A 20960-nucleotide genomic window follows, 5' to 3' on the forward strand; every position below is an offset into this window, starting at 1 on the left:
CCTTGTCCCCCTCGTAAAAAATAATTTTTTACAAGAACATGTAAACAGGACAAGGGGGAATGGATTACATTTTTAACAATACTCTTGTAAAAAATCCTTCTCCATCTTTCTCATGGCTCCTTTCAGGTATGTGAAGACCACAATTAGACCACCCCAAAGCCTTCTCTTCTCCAGGCTGTACAATCCCAGTTTGCTCAGCTTATGTAAAATAACTGAATTATTATGAATGCAGGCAACTCTTGGGGAGGTGGGCAGAGGCCTGATCAGCCTTTTTTCAGTCTGGTGATGGCTTAATTTTTTTCATTTATTTTTTTCCTTGGAATAGTATCGCCAAGCTTATACAGGAAGTAATGCTTTGACTGTGCAAGCAGCCATGAAAGGCTTTGAAGATGTCATAAAAAATTTTCCCAGGTGTGCTGAGGGCTATGCACTCTATGCTCAGGTATGTTTTTCTCTCTCTTAAAGAAAATGCTGCATTCTCTTGTACTTTTTATCTTGGATATAACATTTCTCCAAATAACAGACGCAGATTTGTGATGCTAAGTCCTGAGATAAGATATGCTGCCTGCAGTTAGCTACTTGCATTTATGGTTATGGGTGTTCTGGGGCAGAGGAGGTACAGGGGGAACTGGTGGAGCAGGGTGTAAGTAATGAGAGTTGAGGGTGGTTATGAGGAGACAGAGGTTATTCCTGCATGCTTCCCTCCTCCCTGCATGTGTGTGGCATCTCAGCTGATGAATGTCAGGGATTCTCTGGGTAATTTGGGAGTCAGATGTGTGGAACTAGGGTGACATTTTTGTTCTGCTGCCATTGGCATGTAGGGGTTTAGAACAGCTGTTGGGAGTACACTTGTAACAGAGACTGTAATTTCTTCCCTAAGAACATACTGCCAGTTTTAGTAGGAAGCATGAGACATTCTGATTTTAAGTAGGTTGGCGATGTATATGCATTTCCTTCTGAAAGAATTATATCTGAAAAAGGAAGAGTTGAAGCTTGCAGGTACAGACTTTTAGAATGGTTTTTATTTACAGCACACAGCATGTTGCTTGTGGATTTCCCATTACAGGTGGCAGTGTGGTCAGTAATTTGTGCACTTAAAGCACAGAAGCTTTCCAAAAAGCCTCAATTTTGAAACTTAACTCTGGTAACTGATGTGCCTGGCCTGCTCTACCATAAATGAACATCCAATCTCACGCTGTCAATACAGTTTTAATTAGAATTAGCTGAGTGCAGAGTGCATGCTTTGGTTGCTTATTGACAAACAGGTTTCTCTTTTGATTCAGGCACTAACTGATCAACAGCAGTTTGGCAAGGCTGATGAAATGTATGATAAATGCATTGACCTTGAGCCAGACAATGCCACTACATATGTTCATAAAGGGTATGTATTGAATTTGCAGTCCTTGTGCTCAAGAGCAGTTGGCATATTTAGATTAACCACCCTGAATTGAATGTTTATGTTTAGAAATTTAGCCAGGAAAAATAACTTGAAAGCATCTTTGTGCTCTTAAATGTATTTCTATATTTTGTCTTGACTAAGCTGCAAATAAGTTTCACGAAAGTTTCATCAGTGTTCATTGCTAATTGAGTATCTGCTTGAAGTAAATGTGACTTTTCCTTTAGCCCTGTTAGTTTCAGCTTTGTGTTGAAGTTTTTTCTTTCAAAAACAACAAGTACCAAGTCCTCTTGGGAAAAATCTGCCTTTCTTTAGAGTCATTAAAGCAGTAAAGTGACTTTCACATAGGTGTTTTTAAAAGTCGTGAAGTTATTAAGTTACTGTGTACCTGCATTAGAAATTAAATACATTATACATTTGGGATGGTTTTGTTTACCATGATGAGGGTTTTGGAAGGAGTATGTGAAGCCAATTTGAAATTTTCTCTCTTCTGTAGTTTACTTCAGCTCCAGTGGAAGCAAGATTTAGACAAAGGATTAGAACTCATAAGCAAGGCCATTGAAATTGATAACAAATGTGATTTTGCATATGAGACCATGGGAACGATTGAAGTGCAAAGGTAATGCTGAATTGCAGTGTTAAGAGTTCTTAGTTACTTCTGAAGTTACAGTAGTTTTTAAAATTTCCTCATGGATCCTGTCTTGAGATCTTCTCCCTGGTGTCCTGTAAGGCCAGCTCTTACCCAAAGTCCTGATTTCTGTTCTGTAACTCTTAGGTAAAGGATATGCATTCTCTGTGGCATAAATCTGACAACTTCTTTTCACCAATTTCATACTTAATAGACAACGTGCAGAGGAGTCTGTGTATGTTTAAATACATCCCTTCTGCACTTAAAGTGACTTCCTTAATCATTACCTGCCTTGTGTGTATCTGATGTTGTCCTTGGACATTGGACTGTCTGTACTGAGGATCCTGTGCTGTTTTCTCCTGCAGCCAACAGGACTCCAGTTCACAGTTCTTGGGGGAAAGAGGAATGCCCTGCTCTGTAACATTGTATTGCAGCTGTGCAAAGGTTTGGGGTGTAGCTGACAGCACAGTACAGAGTCTCTTTTTAATATGTCTACTCCTCTAAAGACAGACAATTATACTATTGCCATGAGAAATTATGCAAGCATTTCCTATTTAAATAATGTGCTTCTCTCTGTGCAAGTTTTCCTCTTTTGTATACTAAGTCTTTTCAGGGGAGATGAGACTTCATTGAGTTGCCCAGCATTATCTTTGTAATGAACTTGGTGTCCTGTGGAGAACATTTTATCCTGGGGGCTCTCAAGAGGAAGGCTGTTTAACAGCTGTCCTAGTTGCTTAGGCTTGGTAACACCTCTGAGTTTACTCAGCATCACCACGAGTTCTTGTGGTGGTTCCTCCCCAAAGTCCTTTTAAGTTATTAATTGTGGAGAGTGTAAGCCCTGAAAGAAAAAGGATGTTTTAGAGATGACAAGATTCTTTGGCAGTCTTAGTCTTAACTGGGCTCAATTTTTGTTTATTTCAGAGGTAATCTGGATAAAGCCATTGAAATGTTCAACAAAGCTATCAACCTGGCCAAATCAGAAATGGAGATGGCACACCTCTACTCACTCTGTGATGCTGCCTATGCCCAGACAGAAGTTGCAAAGAAGTATGGATTGAAACCACCGACACTGTAAAGAAACAAGGAGGAAACGACCTTCCAAAGTGAAGTTGCCCACTTCAGCCAGCCCTAAAGATGCTGTTGCAGAACATGCTGAATGGTGGAACTTAGTTTTTTCCCGTTCGTGGTGTTGTCATTTGCTACATCTGTTAAATGTTTAGGTGTTGTGGGAGTGGTTGTTAAGGAAGTATGCAGTGCTGCATCTTGTTCCTTCTGCAGCAGAAACCTTAGAGTGTATTAAGGGAAATAAAGTTGCAGGGGAACCAAAGGAACACATTTTGGCCATGCAAATAAAAACTTCACACTGGTTCATTTTGGGTGATTATGTTGTGGGCGATTTTTGCTTTATCAAATAATATTACAGCATGTGGGTTTTTTTTCCTGTTGATTTTAAAGGTAATACTAGTCAGTGCTGTAAAATAGGTTTTATATCCAATTAATCCTTGAGGGTTGATTTTAATTTTGCAAAAATTAATTTTCAAACTTTAATAATAGAGGGGTTTTTTTAAGTCAGTAGATGTGGAGAGGATACCTGTAAATATATGCAAGCATGCACAATCTTCCCTTAAATCTCCTTCCACCCTCTGCATAACTTAGAAATAGTCCTGTGGCAGCTATTAGGGAATTAATTTGATAGTCCTTATTCTCACCCCAGAAAGCCCTAGAGTACTGCATAGGAGAGATAGGAAAAAGGTTGGCTGGGGAAGGAGGTCAGTAACACTGCAGTGTAGACTTTACTGGAAGAAAGAATGTATTCCTGTGCAGCAGTCCTTACTTGAATGTCATGGGAAATTGTTCTGGAGGGTTCAGAGGGACTTTCAAGAACAGAAAGCAATGCTGGGAGTGAAGCTCCAAAAGGTAAGGTCATGCTTGCATATAATCTTTGTAATCTCTGAGGCTTTTGCATAAGTGTAGCAGCTGATAGACTATCTAAATTCTCTTCAGTCTCTAGAGACTGCTGGGTTATGATCTCCTTTTAAGAGCCCCTTAGCAGGATTAAGTGAGATAAAGAACAAAGCATAGGGCTCAAACTTCCAATAATGGATTTGCAAACTGCACTCATTTCCTTGTTCTGTAGACCCTGTCTTGTCCAAGATTTCAGATACTGTAGAAAGGAAGCAATTGTGCTGAAAACAGCAGATGGGCAAATTATGAACAGTTTTCCTCTTGTTATGAACTTCACAGAGGGCCCTCTTGCTTTGGGTTGATCTTTCTGGTGTGGAAGTCAGTCAGTCCATCTTGCCTTTCCCTGGACTGATGTGGCTGGACAAACCTCATGCAAATGATGTAGCTTAATTTATGACACACTAGTTTGGGCTTCTTTCCATCCTGAAATCATAGATTTGTTCGTGGTGAATCGTCTAACGTATTTAACCTTTTAAAGAAATGAATGATGCTGTAGTCAAACTGTCTTGGTCTGTAGTTTGCCACCATACAGCAGCAGCTTGCATTTTCAACTTGACCTTCCTTTCTCCCAGCAACAACTACAGTTGAGTATTCAAATGGTGGAGAGTAGAGATAAAGATTTAATCATTATTTTAGTAGCTCATTAGGTGATCGGAAATCATAGCACTGGTGTAGAATTGAAGATATGGGAATGTACTGGCAGCTTCTAGGGGCACTGAACGGAACAAGTGTCAGATGTCTTCTCCAACTTCCAATCTCTGCATCAATTACCTGAGAACAAAAATATGCCAGGCTGATGAGTCCTGTTCTCCAAGGAGTTTTTATTCGCATGGCCTTATTTACATTGGCATTTTCTCCTCATCACCCCATCTGTATCCCATTCCTTACCCCACCCAATCAATTAAGGGAAAAAAGCATGTGCTGTCAATTACTAGCATTCCAAATCATCACAGACTTTTGCCTGTTCTTCAACTAGTTTGAAACTGCACTGAAAGGATGCATTGTCTGTAATTTTTTTGTAAATGACATATCACCTGTAAACTGAAAAAATAAATACTACCTTCAAGTATCTCTCTCTGACATGTATAAGAACAGGTTTTGATGAAGGGGTTCTCTGCAGTGGTGAGCTCTGTGCTTATATTCTAAGTCTAGGAAGAACTGATAATTGACTCCTTGTCATCTTCTCTCACTTCAACCTTTAAGAAAGAATGAGGAGGAGACATGGAATCAACAAATCCGATCTCTGCTTGCTTCCATCACCCCCAGAGGTATGATCGTGAGAGCTGGAGATTACAGGGGAAAGGAGCCAGGAGGGCTGGGAATGAGAGTAGCTGTGACCCTATTAATGTGTGTATGCAGCTGCATCCCTGTGATGAAAGGGACTTCTTGTGAATGACTGATACAGTTGAGGTTTTATTTTAAACCAGGTGTGCATCTGAACTTTGAAGTAAGACAAGTATTACTGCTGTTTAAAAAAAAAAGTTGAAATTTAGGAAGCTAATAGTGAAGACTTGGATAAAGCCCATGTGTCCTAGAGGAATACTCTGGGAAGTTGCTTCTACATACAATTGTCTAGCAACTTACTTCTCATCATGTATGGTCCCTGTTGTTCATGGAGACAATGCTGTCAGGACACAGTGTGATTCTTGGCATGTCCTGCACAGGGCCAAGAGTTGGGCTCTGATCCTGATGGGCCCCTTCCAACTCAGCATATTCCATGGTTCTAAGCTGTGACTTGAATTACTAGGATCTAACTGCAGATGGAAAGGGAAAAGGGAACTAACATACTCTGAAAAGCTATACTGTAACTTACTCTGCAACTATGAAGAGCAGCTTAGATGCAGCTTTAACCAGTCCAGCAATACTAACACTGCCCAATTTCCTGCCATTTCTTCAAAAATAATTTAAATTCTTGCAGGCTGAAATTCTGGAACTGTTTCAGGGTTGTTACTGATTAGTTTCCTGTACTTACAGAATACTGGTGCATATGTGTTGCATGGATACCTAAAAGTGCCTGTTTTCTTCCAACACAGAGTTTGAGTATTGGCTGCTTCAAGCACTGTGGCTAAGAACTGACAGTGTACTTTTTCAGGGAAAGCCTCACAAATTCACAGCCCCATTTGCATCACTTCTGAGTGCAGTGCACTGAAGACCCAACTAAATTCCCTACTAAAACAAGGTGCTTAGGAGTTGTCCTGATAGACTGAAAAGAACTGAGCTCATGGCAGCTCTTCAGCTGAGTTCACCAAAGTAGTTTGTAATAGATTTTCATCCATCCTCTCCATTTGGGATTCCAGGGGAGGAGAGTTCAGACCACAGATTCTGTTACCTGTTGCAAACTGCACTTTGCATTTCTCAGATTTAAGTGGTCAGCCCATGAGAGTCCTGCACCACTTTAATCCTCCAAAGGTAGTATTTATTTACTCGTGTGTGTTGAACTAGTAGAGAGAGAGAGAGGAGGGAAAGAGATGAAATAGTTATTATGACTTAGAAATTGGAGCCCAGCAGTTGCCATCATGGATATGGGTTGCTGAGTATGTGGGAAGCACTAATCTAATGCAGGAGACTCGGCTCAAATGGTAAATTGTTAATTTTTTAATATTTATTTTTCAACAAATAAACCTTCATTTCACCTTGTGCTCTGTGGCTTGTTTCTTAAAAGTTCCAGTGCAGTATGTACACCAAAACGCAGTGAAAACTACAGACCAAAAATACAGAACGGCACCAAGTGGAATGGTGGGATCTGGCTTTTGAGGGGAAGGATGTGTCAGGGCTTGGCTGAGTGTTTGTTCTTGTTTATAAAACACACACCAAGCTCACTGCAGAGAAGCCAAAATGTTAAAAGCCAAAACAACCAAAAACCCCCACAAAACCAAAAAACTGTGGGAAGAAGAGGATGGCTGAACATGAATAAAATACAAGATGGTTTTGGGGGAAATGTGGTTAGCTAGAGCAAGACAAAACCTTCTCTCCCTCCCATTTTTGTATTTTAGCCTTACAGCTGTTTTATGCTGCTGGAAAACCAAAAGCTTATCAGTGAAGGCTGGTAAGATGCTTTTTTTTTTTTCATTCCAAGGAATAAAAAGCATAATTTGTACATTCTTTTTACAGTACAAGATGTCTTCCTTCAGAAAAGAAACCCCAAAACCAAAAGGGTAACATGTTTGGCTGGTTTGCAGTATTTTAAAGCAGTCTTTCACACCCAGTTTGTCTCCAGCAAAAGTGGATGGGAGCTGCCCATGGTAGCAATAATGCATTCAAGCATTGGGCAGTCTTCTGGGAGACTGTGGCCAGAAGGACTTAGTGCAGCAGGTTCCCAACCTGCCTCCCCTCAGCCTTTACCAGGCAGCAGAACTAAAACCCCCTCAGACATTCTATTAAGGAAGCAGTATGGAGAGCAAAGGTGTGGCAAGGTGTGAATTACTGTAACACAGCAAGTAACCCATGTCACTTCAGCAATGACCAGGATTTGCCATAAGGAGAATTTAATATACAAACCCAGACAAAACACATCAACCAAAAACTGCTACAGATTCTTCTATAGGAGCACCTCTGTCTGGCAGCTTCTTGAGGTGTCCTGAGTAGCACAGAGCAGAATTTGGCCTGTTTTGCTCAGTGTGTTAAATTTTAAGCCTCCCAAGTTAGAAGTAGGGCATTCAAGGACCTTGGTTAAGTTGTGTACATCTAAAAAGGACAGAGTAAGAAGAATCATGCTTCTAGATTTTCTGACAATTCACTGAAAAATTCATAATACCAAAGCTGACTTTAGAGGGAGTTTCAGAGAACAAGATTTCCATTTCTGTGTTCTACAAAACAGCCCTCAGAAGGCAACTAAAACATTATGATGCATAAAAATCAATGTTAATCACTGCTGTGTTGAACTGCTTTCATCTCCATCTTTATCCTAGTTGTAAAATACTATGAAGTACATAAGTATGAGAGGAGATACAAAAGTTATGTTTCCATCATACTAGAATTGCACCAAGTTTTTTGTTATGTGGTGGTTTCTTAACTGGCAAATTAGGTAGTAAATTGTGGAGCAACTACTAAGGAAATCCTTCCAAAGATGAAGGCAACAGCCATTGTGACAGCTGAACCTTCCCTCTTCACCCAGCTTCACTTTTTCATCTCTACACCATAGAGATCACAACGCTTCTGGCTTAAAATAGGAATCTGCTGACGTATTTCTGCAAGTTTCTTTAGATCTGCAGGAGAGAAGAAAAGAGTTAAGAGAACAGTAGCCAAAAAAGAAAGCTCCTGACTTGCTCTGAGGTAAGACAGGGAAAATAGCAGCTTTGATGGAGAATGGGGTGGTAGGGCACTGCAAGTGAGCAGCCAGGGCTGAAGAAGCCTCAGCTTTGTCCTTTCCTGAGGTGGCACCTTGTCCCTAAGGAAGTGAACTAGAAGGGTACAGCTATAGAGTACTCTGCATAGAACAGTAGAGCCAAGGGCTGCTGGTTCTTGCTTTAACCTAGCAAAGGTGGACAAGGCAGAGGAGTACTGCATCATCTGCAGTTGCATGTGGAAGGCCACAGACTTAAAAAAACTGTCTCTCCTTAGTGTACTCAAGAAAAAAAGCATGGAGAAAACCAAAACAATTTTTCCCTTACCTATATCTGTGTATACAACTGTTTCCTCCGCCCCAGCTTTAGCTATGACTTCACCCCTGCAAAATTAAGCACATTTGTTCACAGGATTAACACATTGGTTCAAGGCATCAGTGCAGTTGCTGCTGTTTGTACAAAAAGGAGTTCCTACCCTTGATGCCTACAGCTGTAACGACAGGACTGTCCTAAAAATAGCATCATAATCCATAACTCTGGCATGATAGAAATGGCTTCCAGGCTTATATATGGCACTTTCTATATGTGATATATATACATACTTAACATAAAGGTCTTTCAAAGATCAAGAACTGTGGTAAAAGCCACTCTGAGAACCACTGCCTGTGAGCATGCAACATAGCTCAAGGGGAAAGGAACAACCACACTGGCAAAGATGAACACTTTCTCCTCTGAAGACCCTACTGGCTTTTAATAGTGTCCTTTTACTCTGCATGAACTACTGAACATGATCATGTCTCCCCCAAGTGTTCTGTCACTGCTTTCATCACATAAAGTTAGAAGCTCACAACAAAGTTTTTCTTACTGTGCAAACAACTGGAACCGAGTTATCAGTAGATTTATGTGAAAGAAAAACAACTGCCTGAAGATTTGGTCACTTTTACCTCCTGTGCACCTGCGTGACTTCTGCTCAAGTCAGAATCTCTCTTCGCTAGCTGAAGACATTCTTCTTGTTCTTTCTTATGTCAAAGCAGTGTTGTTCTTTGAGGAAATGAGATAGTTCTGTGTAAGCTGTTTAAGAGAATTACCCTATGCATAGCATATCATGGACTGAATTTCTGGGACAAGGTGACAAGGTCAGCAGTTCAACTAATGCTTAATCCCAGTACTAAGTAGTATCTTTACTACCAAAATCAATACATACTCAAACTAGTTCTAGTTTACTTCTTGTTTTTTTTAATTTGACTGTTTTAAATCATGATCTCGAGAACCTAGGCTCAAGTCTCATGTGCTTTTTACCAAGAATTTGCACTTTTAACAATAGATGGAAAAGTAGGACTGAAGTGTGACTGCCAACTAAAATATTTCTTTATCAAAGAAAAGGTGGTGTTTTTTATTTTATTGAACTCACCATGGATTTACTACAGTGCTGTGTCCCCAGGCAACATAGGATGCTTTTTCATCTCTAGCAGGAGATACAGTAGCTACGTAGAGTTGATTATCAACAGCTCTGTGTTCACAGAAAAACGAAGGAAGGGAGGGAAAAAGTGAGAAAAATTGTTTTTTATAATACCACTTAATTAAGCAGAAGAGAAAGAATCCACTCTGAAGAACAAGCTATATATCCTCTAACTGATTAGCCCAAACTGTGAATGATACAAAGGTCAGAGAAAGAAGAGCCTGGAAAGAGAAGTCCCTAGCACCTGGCTCCAGAGTAAGTGCATAGAATATCATGTAATTCACAGGTTCATCCAGTATGTAGCCAAATTGATTGAAGCTGACCAAATGAATAAACAATCTGCATTCAGGAATCTCAGAGTCTATTTCTACCTGTAATTACAGTACTTCCCAAATGGTTACTGGCTCTTCTCTCTAGAATTTGTGTGTGAAGGGTGCTTATAAAGCCATGGGAAAAGGCCATTGAAAGAGCATAGCAGGGGCAGGAGGGAGTAAAGGCCAAGAACTTCCTGCTTTTTTCCTTGACAGTAAAATCATTTTGGTGTCCCATGCAAGGCTTGAGGGATGGAGCAGCTCCAATGGCTGAGTGGCCCTGCAGCACCCCTTCTGATGCACAAGTGTCATTTGGAACACAAGAAAGTTCAGTTCCGTGCACCAACACTCCTCTAGAACAGGGGAATAAATTTTTACTGTGGTCTTACCTTCCCCTTTGTAAGAGTTCCCAATGAGCTGGTCCTGTTGTCATGTTAAAAGCCCCTGGATATACCAGCAGCTGGCAACCTTTGTTAAGAGAGAATTAGAACCTAAGCATCATTAAGGGGAAGATGGTTTACCCTAGAGTGGCCCTTCACACTGAAACCCAAGGTGAGGTTTATTTCCATACTTCCCAGCCTCTGCCCAGAGCCTGTCCATGCACAACAGGTTACATCAGCCAAGAGCGGCGGTGGGGATACCCCAACTCCACCACTCCACCACCACATGTGGATCAGAAAGTGATGGTTACTTTACTCCCTGAGAGAAGTCACTCATCTGAGTAAGAGTCTTGGCCACAGGCTGCATTTTGTGTTTCTGGTTAGGGATAAGAATGCCTGATGACATGGCTCAAGGAATGCCTGATCACAGGGGTCACCCAGCACGGACCACCCAGAACCAGCCCTGCCCAGCCCTGGCCTTAGGGCTGCCCAGGCTCCCTTAGGTGACCCAGCCTCACCTTTCTGGCCGTAGATTTGAGCCATCTCAGCAAATCTCATATCATAACAGATGCCCAGGCCCACTTTGCAGTATGCTGCTCTCAAAACACAAGAGACAGAGGTGATATCACCAGCACAAGTACACAAAACAAGCACAAGACTCCCTGTAGCCATCCTGCAACTGTTATTTTGCATGGCTCACAGCAACAGGAGGAGCTATATTTAAATGTGTGTCCAACAAGCACTGGCTATTGTTGGGGGAGAATTCATGCTTCGTGAGGACAGAAAGAGTGTGAGAAGCAGTCTTATCTACCCTTTAAGAAAAGTCATTTCCACAAAATCATATTGTATCATGTCTTTGTGTAACATATTCCTCTCTCATTTAGCTGCAATTTTAATTTTTTTTTTCAATAAAAGAAAACACTCCTTGCTTTTCATGGAGTAAAAATAGTCATGTAGTTTCTTAGAGCATGCACATTGCAAGGAGGAGAAAGTGACTGTGGCAGACAAGACTCTTTGGAGAGCTCAGTTAACAGACTGTCAGCTTTTGAACAATATGGGGTGGGGAGGAGTCAATATTTTGCTTTTTTATCTGAAGTGGTTGATTCAAGAAGGCTGGAATGGGATTCCTGATTTAGTTAATGGTCTCCATTATTATATCATCCTCACCTAAAGCAATGTACCATTGTAGCTGTTACATACTTTCTTTTCTAGGCTGTGTTTTATAAGAACAATTTTCAAGCTGTAACTGCAATTAAAAATACCAACACTTCCCTCTAACAAATCAATAGGACCATTCTTTAATTAAGGCAAGTGGGGTGACATATGTTTCAACCCTTTGTACTCCTCTGTCCTTCTGCAACAATACTGCCTTTTTAAAAGTTTCAGAAGTCACCCAAACACTTGAAGCAAGCTTAAACTATATTTGTCATCAAATGCCCAACCTGATAGTCTAAAAATGCACTGCTGGAAAGGAGGTGGGGGAAGAGAACTGCAGAGTGACTGTAGTGTTACTGAAGTAGAGCTCCTTAAAGAGAGAACTTGTTTTATACTCACGTGTGTCAAACATGGAGAAACTATTCCCTGGACTCAGTGTTTCAGACTCTTTGAACTGGATCTTCCCAGGAACATTAATGTCAAACAAATGAACCTGCAATTATACTATGATTAATAACAATTACTAATAATTTCTCTGTTTGGTTTGGTATTTGAGCCTCTTTAGGCATGTGATTTCTACTGTTACCTAGACTACTCTTTTGTCAGGATCCAAAGTAAACATTGCTTAAGATTGCTAGATCCTCCAAAGATGATTTAAAGTATTTTCTTCTACACAGAAATATACATGTCTAAAGTTGAAAATACATGCCAAACAGCTAGATGTCTTGACCTAACATTTGAGTCCCATTCCTGTAAAATTTCTCAAGAAAATATCTTCACTGAGCCATGACTTCAGCTATGCAGCTGCCTCTGAGGGCCTGCAGCTGCCTTCCTCCCTCCCTTGCAATGGAAGGTGTTGTTCCTGACTGGAGCTTCCTAACAACAGAGCTGGTTTTATTTTATTATTTGTTCACACTTAGCACAAGGCTGCACTCATTCTACAGGCAGCTCCTGGGCTTCCAGACTGCTGTGACAGGTGGAAGGCAAGACAGAACTGCACAAGGTGATCTAGTAAGCAATGCTAATGTAGAATCAGCAAACAGATTAATTAATAAAAAAATTAAAAATTAATTAATTATTCAATTAAAAATTAATACCTGCACCACCTTATTTGTTCCAAGTAACCTTGTATTATCTTTTTGGCTTACCCTTAAAAGAAATAAGCTGTTGTTCACTCATGGAGTGACCTCTGTGTGCAGAGTCCCATGAACAGAAAGTGGGGATAAGAATGAACAGAACAGTTCCACAAAGATAAACTGACTCTGGAGTTACTAATTTTCAGTTTTCCAGAAGGCACAAAGCAATGGTGGAAGATGGAGGCAGAAGATGACAGCAAGCAAACATCTACTACAAACAGCAGTGACAGCTTAACTTGGACTCTGCATGTCTGCACTAATCACATGTATAGCACAAAGTATGTAAAGAACAGTATTTATTATAACAGAAGGACTAAATCCATCAGGAAGCTGAGAGAAAATCCTGATCCCACTCAAGTGGCACTGTGTTTTAGACATAGGCCTGGGTACAGAGATACATGAGTTGGATCAGGTTTTACTCTTTACCATAGTTTTCTCAGCATATGGGGAAAGCCAATTACACCTTCCAGTATTTTGTCATCCTTATCCAGAACAAATTTATGACCACCTTTTGATGTGGTATTTACATACCCCAAATAAAAGTTACATGAAATTTCATGGGTGATGGTACACAACTTATTATTAATGCAAGATTCTACTGATTTATACCTCCTTTAAGTACAGATGAAATAATTTGTGCAACACTGCTGATAAAACTTTTCATAACAATATTCTGCCATCTTACCTTCCTATGCTTTGCCAGAAGAGCACCATCAGGCCCAAAGACAGCACATGTATTATAGAGCTTTCCACCATCCTCTTCTGGAATGGATCCTTTGTAAATGCAAGAACAGATATTTCCCCCATTGTATTATTTATGTAATTTTGATCCAATGGCAGTCATAGACACTGCCCATTTTCCCCCCAGTGAGATGGTCACTAAGAATGAACTACCTCCAATGAGATATATGCTGCACTCCTTTGCAACTTCTGACAGCTTTTGTGTTGATTCCCCAGGGATCTTCTCTGCATACTCTTTAAAGTATTGGGTTCCATATGGAGAATTAAAGCATTCCTAGAATTAGATGGGGAAAAAAAAAGAAACTAAAATCCAGTAACACCACTCCAATGAGATTTATCTAAGTTTTCCAACTCCTCTCTAACCATGTTCTCAAACAACCTTTGGTTACAGGAGTTTAGTTTATAGGAGCTCAGTAAATGAACCAGGAAGGCCAGAGAGACCTGAACAATTGTTGAAAACACAACAGGTGTGTTTGTGGAGCACATGCCAAATAGAACAAGAGCTAAGAATATCATGCAAGCTGTAAGGCTAACACATTCACTGCTCTGGGCTTAGTAAGAAGACAAGGGATGTTCACATCAGAATGAGGAGCCAAGTTCTACACAGTTCTCATTTGACAAGTTACAAGCTCAGTAGATCCTCTCAAAACTGTGAAATGCTTATCCACAGCCCATTATTTCTTATTTTTTAAAAGGAAATTTGCATAAGCATGCATTTCTCAAAATTACTTATTGTTTTGCTAAAACAATCCTTTAAACATTATTTCCTCACAACTGAACAGTGTCCTCCACCTTAGGCCCTTGTTAAAGATTTGCTATCCCCTTAGAACCAGGCATGTAATCTTTACACAGTCAGATTAATAGAGTAGTTTAGATGCCTAAAATAGGTGGGCTTGTGGTATTTGAGCTGCCCAAGATATGAGGAACTTTCACTCAGCATTACACTTGCCAGCTCTGTGAGGACCTGCGACACTCCAACCAACACTTTTTTGTACCCTGAAGGAGTCAGTTGGAGGCCACAGATAGGCTCTCAAACTGTGGCAGCAACTTCTCTTCCCTCTGTGAGAAAGGGACTCCCAGCCCAGACACCTCTATTGCTCCCTTTGCTCACCAGAAGTGACAAACACACCTCCACCCCCATAAAGAAAAAGGGGAAAAAAAATCAAGCTGCGACTAACACAATAAACACTTCTGCTTTATCTGCTCAAGCAAACTTCTTAACAACTGAGGTAGGTTCTACTGATGTGGAATAAATGAATCCAAGCTGGAAAGGACTTTTTTCCCCCTATACAGGGCACTAGGCCAGCAGGTACTAGCTAACCCACAGCACAACCTGTAGATGGAAGAAGCAGGAAGGGAAGTCTCTGCAGGCTGTCAAAATGAGCTTCCCAGGCTTTTGAAATCTGGGCTGAACTTCAAAGAAGTGAAAGCAAAGCCAGCTGTCTCATCTTCATATATTCAGTCTGAGTTACTTTCCTTTATGTAAAGTTATTAAACAAAAAACAAACCCCCAAAGAAACAAAACAATGGGAAGACAATATTTCATGCCCATGCCCTAATGTCAGTACAAAATGTATCTCCCAAAAATCTGTGAAATGCTTTGCCCATGTTTCACAACTTGTATTCTAAAAGCATAAATCTTTGTTAGCAAAGTGAGTATCTCAGCTAAATAAGTCTGGAAAATTCAATGCTTGTACACATGATGAAGCCAGTAAATAACAGTAATCTCTACACAGGAGGCAGAGGCAGAACACTGAACGGTCACATTTGCAACGCAAGAACCACGTTAGCACAGAGGAGCTGGGAAGGTTGCTCAATGCTTCCCCATGACAGCAGGAGAGAAAACATTCTGTGTGTAAAACTGAGACCCAAAGTTCACCCAGAGATGAACTTTGCACTCCTGTGTCAGATGTACAGGAGTAGCACAAGTATCCCCACGAAGAGAAGAGAAAAGCTCAAAGCTGCACAGGGAAGCCCACCCTGTTGTCAGCATGCCCATTGTGTTAAAATCCAGCAAACTAATTATGGCTAAAGTTCAAAAAGTAACTCAGAAGTGATTGATCTTTTTAAGTGGCAATTTATGTTTCCACACGTGGAAGTCACAAGAGAAATGTGTCTCAATCATAATTCAGCCACAAACGACCTGCTGGAAATATGCTTTAAGTCTGTTTTGTTTCTCATGTATCTGGAATGCTTACAGCAAGGAGAGCTACTGTGTTTCCTCTTTCACCTTCATGTCAACATTCTTTAGCTGAAAATTGCCTTCTTCTACACTTTCTCAGCAAAGATTCAAGCTACAATGTCACTTACCTGAATTTAGAATATATCAGTGATGGCATTGCCTAGGATTTAAACCAGCAAAAACTTTACCAGAATCTTACACTACAAAAAAGATCAACCTATTTTTTATTTCCCTTTTCACTCCCCACTTCTTAGTGTGCTACCAGCTACAACCCCTGGGATTTTTTAGCTTTTAGTTTTATTTTGAAGTTTCATACAGCATCTAAGCTATCCAGGGAGGAAGAGGAATATCTGCTGCATTAATAACACTAGAAAGAGGTTTTGAAGGGTTTGAAGCATAAGGGCTAAGCAGGCAATGGTCTTTACTCACAGGCAGAGCCACAAGTTTTGCTCCTTTAGCTGATGCTTCTCTCACCAGTCCACAGGCTCGTTGGAGATTATCTGATTTAACAGCAGATACATGGAGCTGGATAAGAGCAAGGCGGAAGGCTGATGGCAGAAATGAAAAAAATTATTCATCAGAATTCCCACAGGAAACTCTTCCAAATTTAAATTCAGTAATGAGCACTGAAGAAAACAAATGAGTTTATATATAAACATATGCACAAACCAACTCATTTTGCAGCCTGTCTCTGACTCTGAAACAGTCTCTTAACACAGGGAGAGCACTGAAACCCAGGACTGCCAATGGGAGCCATGCACGGCCACCACCCTGCAAAGATCACAGAGCTCACGTGCCAGCCACACCCAGCCCATGTTCCAGGGCAATGGACCATGTTACAGAAAGGGAGAGCACAGGTGCCCCCAGCCCCTCCTTTCCAGGCTGCTGTGCACTGTGAGAGTCCATCTTCTTGTTGCACACCAAAGCACTGGATAATCCCCAAAGCATCAAATAAAGGAATTGTTTGCTTGTATCCCTAAATTCACACCTAGTTTTGGAAATGGCTATGAAAAACCAAGAAAGGTTTACACCTTTCCTGAATATTTCTTAGCAAACTGGTTTCTGTCCAAGTTGCAAGTGTTATCAACAGCTTCTACTCCCACTAAGCAGGATATAAAACTGCAGGCTCTCCAAGTAGCCAAGTTTTGTGCACACCCCTTGTATTTCCTTCCATTAATCTCTGAGTACCCCAGGTTGTAGGGAAACACCCTGATAACGATCAGGTAGAACTGTTTTCTTTAAAACAAACACAAATCAACCAACCAATCCTCTCTGGCTTTATAAAAAAAGTATCCCAGTTTCATGCACCTCTCCTGTCTGGGGGAAAACTCCCCCATCATACAGTCAAAGATCACAATAAGAAAAAGACAAAGCTGGAAGCAACACAGTCCCAGTCGTCAGGGAAACTGGAAAAGCTGTTTCAAGTGAAGATAAGACTGGGTCAGGAGCAGTTGAGATACATCTTTGTTCCTACTTCAGTAGCTAAGCAGCTAATTTCTAGAGGTTAAGCAAATGATTAACTGCTCCCTTTGCCACTCTTCATGTGAGAGACTTTTACTGTTGGCTCTATTGAGCAAACAAAGCTCATCCAGACCCACCAAGATAATCGTAACAGAGATCTGTCAAAAACTTCCCAGCATTTATGGAATGTGTTTTAGTTCAGACATTTCAGAGTAAAAAAAAAAATTTAAAAAAAGGCACTAGGAAAAAACCCATATTGTTTAAAACACCAGGAAATGTAATTAAGGTAATTGATATTATTTTCCTATATATAAATATAACATTATATGCCTCAGGTTTGAAGTTCGATAAGGTGCAAAACTGAAGCACAGCCACAACAGAACACATGTATTCGTGCCACAGTTTCATGGTACAAACATGCAGATGTGGAAGCAACAGAAATGCAGAGAAAAGTGCAGCAGGGCTATAGAGAGAGACCTCTGTTCCCAGCCTTGACCAGCTGCCCCAAAACCTGCGTTAAAACCAATTCTCAGGATAAACCTAAAGCAATGTAGGCCACAACCAGGTAAAAGCACAACGGAGTAAAATAACGGTTCACATTTGTACCACTACACTACAAAACAGGCTTGCTGTTTTGTTTTAGGGCACCGAAAGCGAATCGCTGGCTTTTCTTGAGGAGCTGACCCCTGCAGGGCGGGGGCGAGCTCTGTATCCCGGTCTGTGCCCAGCGCAGCGCCAGGCCAGCTCCCCTCTCCCTGCGCTGTTCCACGGGCGTGCCAGCGCCCAGCACCGAGGCCTGTCCCGGTCTCACCGGGGCCGGGGGCTCCGGGGAGGCGCGGGACACCCGGGCCCGCGGGAGGGCAGGGCTCGCACTCACACGCCATGGCTCCGCCGGCCGCCCGCATTCCCGGCTCCGCCCGGGCGGCGCGGCCCGCGGGGGCTGCCGGGACTCGCAGCGCCGGGCCCGGGCCGCGGCTCAGCCGGAACCAGCCTCACCCACGCCGCCTTCGAGCGGCCCCGCTGGAGCCAGGACCGCGGCCTGAGGGGCCAAGTGCAGGGCTGAGGCACTCCCGCCCTGCCTGGGGACAGCGAGCGGGCAGCGCTCCCCCGCGCCCTTTCAGCGCCGGCAGCGACCGCGGAGCCCCCAGAGCTCCGCCTATGCCGAGCGCCGCTTTGCCCTGCCCGGCCCTAAGGCTGCTGAGGGCTCATCCCAAGGGACCTGTAGCAGCTTACAGATAACGCATTCACCTGTGACATCCCCCTCTTCTTTACAAGAACAGCATCCCCCAAGGTACAAACATCTCCACAGTGCTCCAGATGTGGAGCAGTGTCCAGTTCTGGCCTCCTCAGAACCAGAAAGACAAGGAGCTACTAGAGAGGGTGCCATGGAGGCCGCAAAGATGATTTTGGGTCTGGAGCACCTCTCTTATGAGGAGAGACTGAGGGAGCTGGGCCTGTTTAGTCCAGAGAAGGGAAGGCTGGGAGGGGATGTCATCATCCCAAAGGCATTTGTCAAGAAAGTGGTGACAGACTAATGTCAGTGATGCCCAGTGACAGGACAAGGAGCAATGGCCATAAACTAAAACACTAAGTTTCACCTCAACAGGAGGAGGAACTTCCTGACACTGAGGGTGGCAGAGCACTGAACAGGCTGCCCAGTGAAGTCTCCCTTTCTGGAGACATTCCAAACCCTGTGTTACCTGCTCTAGGTGACCCTGCCTTGGCAGGGAACTCGGACTAGATGAGCTCCAGAGGCCCTGTCCAACACTGCCAATTCTGTGAAACCAACACACTAAGTACCATGCTGCTCTTCCTTGGTTTTAAACACCAAGTGCTCCCCTTTACTCAGCACACAACATTGCTGTCTCATGTACATATTTTCCAGCCTTGGGCTTTTTAGAAGCATGTTTGTAGAACTGTAGAGTTTGCATAGCACTATTTCTCACACAAGATTATGTATGTAAGCAGAAAGCACATAATGGCAGAATGGGTAAAGATGAAATGAGTAACCCAAGGTGATCAATCTCGTACACACCTCACCTTTCAGGAAACATGCAGAGAGATAAAGGATGGGAAGTGCATAACCACTGTAAAATACACAACCGCTACTGTGTGCAACAACTACAAACCTTCCTTCAAGCAAAGAACTGTTCAACCTGCCCCTGGGAGATGTAAAGGGAACCACTCATCCCAATCTGACCAAGCCAAAGGATGGCAGAACAGACAGTGCTGCAGCCTTTAGCAGGCCTCCCTCCTTTTTATACATGCCCATGGTGGTAGAAAGAGCATATGTGATTTTAAAAAAAAATTTTCTTCCCCAAACATCACACTTTGTAGGGCTCCAGGTGCAAAGAACAGCTGTCCCCCACTTTCTTCCCAAGTAAGAAAAAGAATAAGAAATCAAGTAGTGTCATCCTTTGAAGGGGCAAAGCACAGGCCAAAAATCCAGTTTCCCATGGGTCAGAGAGATAAAATGTATTTTTCAAGTTTCAGAACAAAAGTATCTGAAAGCACTAAGTATAGCCAGTAGAACAAGTTACATAGTACCACCTTTTTCCGTCCCTAAAGGGAAACATTTCACACATTCAGTAGACTACACCTATATTGAAAGAGCTAATTTGGCAGTACCGGGTTCTGAAACTACAGCTGATAAGTAGTTGGAAGGAAAAGATCCAGTCACAGGTGAGACCCATGTGTTAGGGCTAACAGGAAAAGGCAACTTTAAAAATTCCAACTCTGCAATCAACAGTATTTTTGGCAGGTAATGCACAAAGTTCTTTACAAATTCTCATACAAATCAGAATCTAAAAGAATTTGTGAGACAAGTGAAGAGCCATCAGTGAGCACAAAAGCATCAACTCCCACTATGACGCAAAGGTAAGAGCTTTCATTTGCAGGGAAGTTTACTCCAAGACTTTCTTTCCTACTCCAGACCTCATTAATATCACTCCTGCATCATAAGTGTCACCTTGTATTCAACAATAAAGACCATGGTGCATGCAGAATAAAACAAGAGCCAATACATGTCCAGCAAATATGATTTTTAAAAAAATTCTTGAAGCTAAAAGGGACAGGAAGTAGCATACCAACTTTTTTGACTTTTCTTTTCAAAAAATATCACTGCAGTACTATAATTAGAATTTCTGCTTAGTAATACAAGTTTTGTAACAAAACCAGTAACTACAGGTATGTACAATATAAGGCAAAAGTGGCTGTGAAACTGTGGGAAAAGATACACCAGCACCATTGAAATTATTCATAATTTGGGGCTGAGCTTTTTAAGATAAGAGGTCTGTTGATAACTTGTACATTGCCTTAAAACTTACAAATAATTAGCCTCTAAATGGCTTGGATTATATGTTTCTACAGAAAAGGGATTTAAGAACTGACTTCCTGTTGCTTTACTTGCTGGAGATCTCCAAGGCCTGCTGTATTTGCTGTCCTCACAGTGAAGCATATACATTAGCCACGTTCCACATTTAATACTCAAATACATCTGTTTAACAACTGAGTGTCATTTTCACTTTTCCCCTTCTGACTAGGAGAAATATGTTGTATCATTCTGTCAACATTTTCATAACAAAAATATGATGTTGAGAAGTCTGGAATTTATGCAGAAACCTTTACTATAACTTGATTATTTGTGAATTCACTTTGACCTTTCTGTGAATGCTCACCCAAAAGTCCTTAATGAAATTAACTTAAATTCTGAGTACTTACATTTAGAAGTCACTGGCAGTAGCTCCCTATGATCCATAATCAGCATCTTCCACTCCAAAGATCAAATTCACTTCCATTTACAAAACACCTTTAGGAAAAACTTTTAATTGATTCCGAGAATTTACACAGTATGCAACTGAATG

The 20960-nt window shown here is 41.6% G+C and overlaps 2 protein-coding genes across 4 annotated transcripts in view; one reads left to right on the forward strand and one right to left on the reverse strand.

Moving 5' to 3' along the window:
* TOMM70 (translocase of outer mitochondrial membrane 70) overlaps positions 1–6626 on the forward strand; it is a 25293-nt gene extending 18667 nt beyond the window's left edge. Inside the window, exons 9-12 of the mRNA XM_071433566.1 lie at positions 326–442; positions 1284–1381; positions 1893–2015; positions 2946–6626. Coding sequence (XP_071289667.1) covers positions 326–442; positions 1284–1381; positions 1893–2015; positions 2946–3099 — 492 coding nt within the window. The 3' untranslated portion in view covers positions 3100–6626. The remainder of the gene's footprint in view (positions 1–325; positions 443–1283; positions 1382–1892; positions 2016–2945) is intronic.
* NIT2 (nitrilase family member 2) lies at positions 6570–20942 on the reverse strand. 3 transcript variants are annotated; one of them, XM_071433573.1, is made up of 10 exons: positions 20818–20942; positions 16066–16184; positions 13608–13728; positions 13399–13487; positions 11977–12070; positions 10941–11015; positions 10432–10510; positions 9684–9782; positions 8600–8655; positions 6570–8194 (listed from the first exon to the last, which is right to left on the reverse strand). In XM_071433573.1, exons 1-10 carry the CDS (start codon positions 20861–20863, stop codon positions 8106–8108), a joined length of 867 nt encoding a protein of 288 aa, XP_071289674.1. In that variant the 5' UTR covers positions 20864–20942; the 3' UTR covers positions 6570–8105. The 3 variants fall into 3 exon arrangements, with proteins under 3 accessions (XP_071289674.1, XP_071289673.1, XP_071289675.1); XM_071433572.1 differs by lacking the exon at positions 20818–20942 and adding an exon at positions 17909–18300; XM_071433574.1 differs by lacking the exon at positions 20818–20942 and adding an exon at positions 17975–18269.
* Between the last annotated feature and the right edge of the window lie 18 nt (positions 20943–20960).

Source organism: Agelaius tricolor, unplaced genomic scaffold (genome assembly GCF_023055355.1).
Source record: "Agelaius tricolor isolate 1412-34295 unplaced genomic scaffold, bAgeTri1.0.p SCAF_9, whole genome shotgun sequence".
NCBI classification, from domain to species: domain Eukaryota; kingdom Metazoa; phylum Chordata; class Aves; order Passeriformes; family Icteridae; genus Agelaius; species Agelaius tricolor.

Excerpts from the sequence above, each read along its gene's own strand:
- NIT2 (XM_071433572.1), bottom strand. The coding sequence starts at position 18,002 with ATGCGGGCGGCCGGCGGAGCCATGGCGTGTGAGTGCGAGCCCTGCCCT. Across the intron at positions 16,185-17,908 it reads CCCCGGAGCCCCCGGCCCCG|CCTTCCGCCTTGCTCTTATC; the intron begins GTGAGACCGGGA and ends TTCTGCCATCAG. Across the intron at positions 9,783-10,431 it reads GAACTCTTACAAAGGGGAAG|AGCTGTTGATAATCAACTCT; the intron begins GTAAGACCACAG and ends CTGTGAACACAG.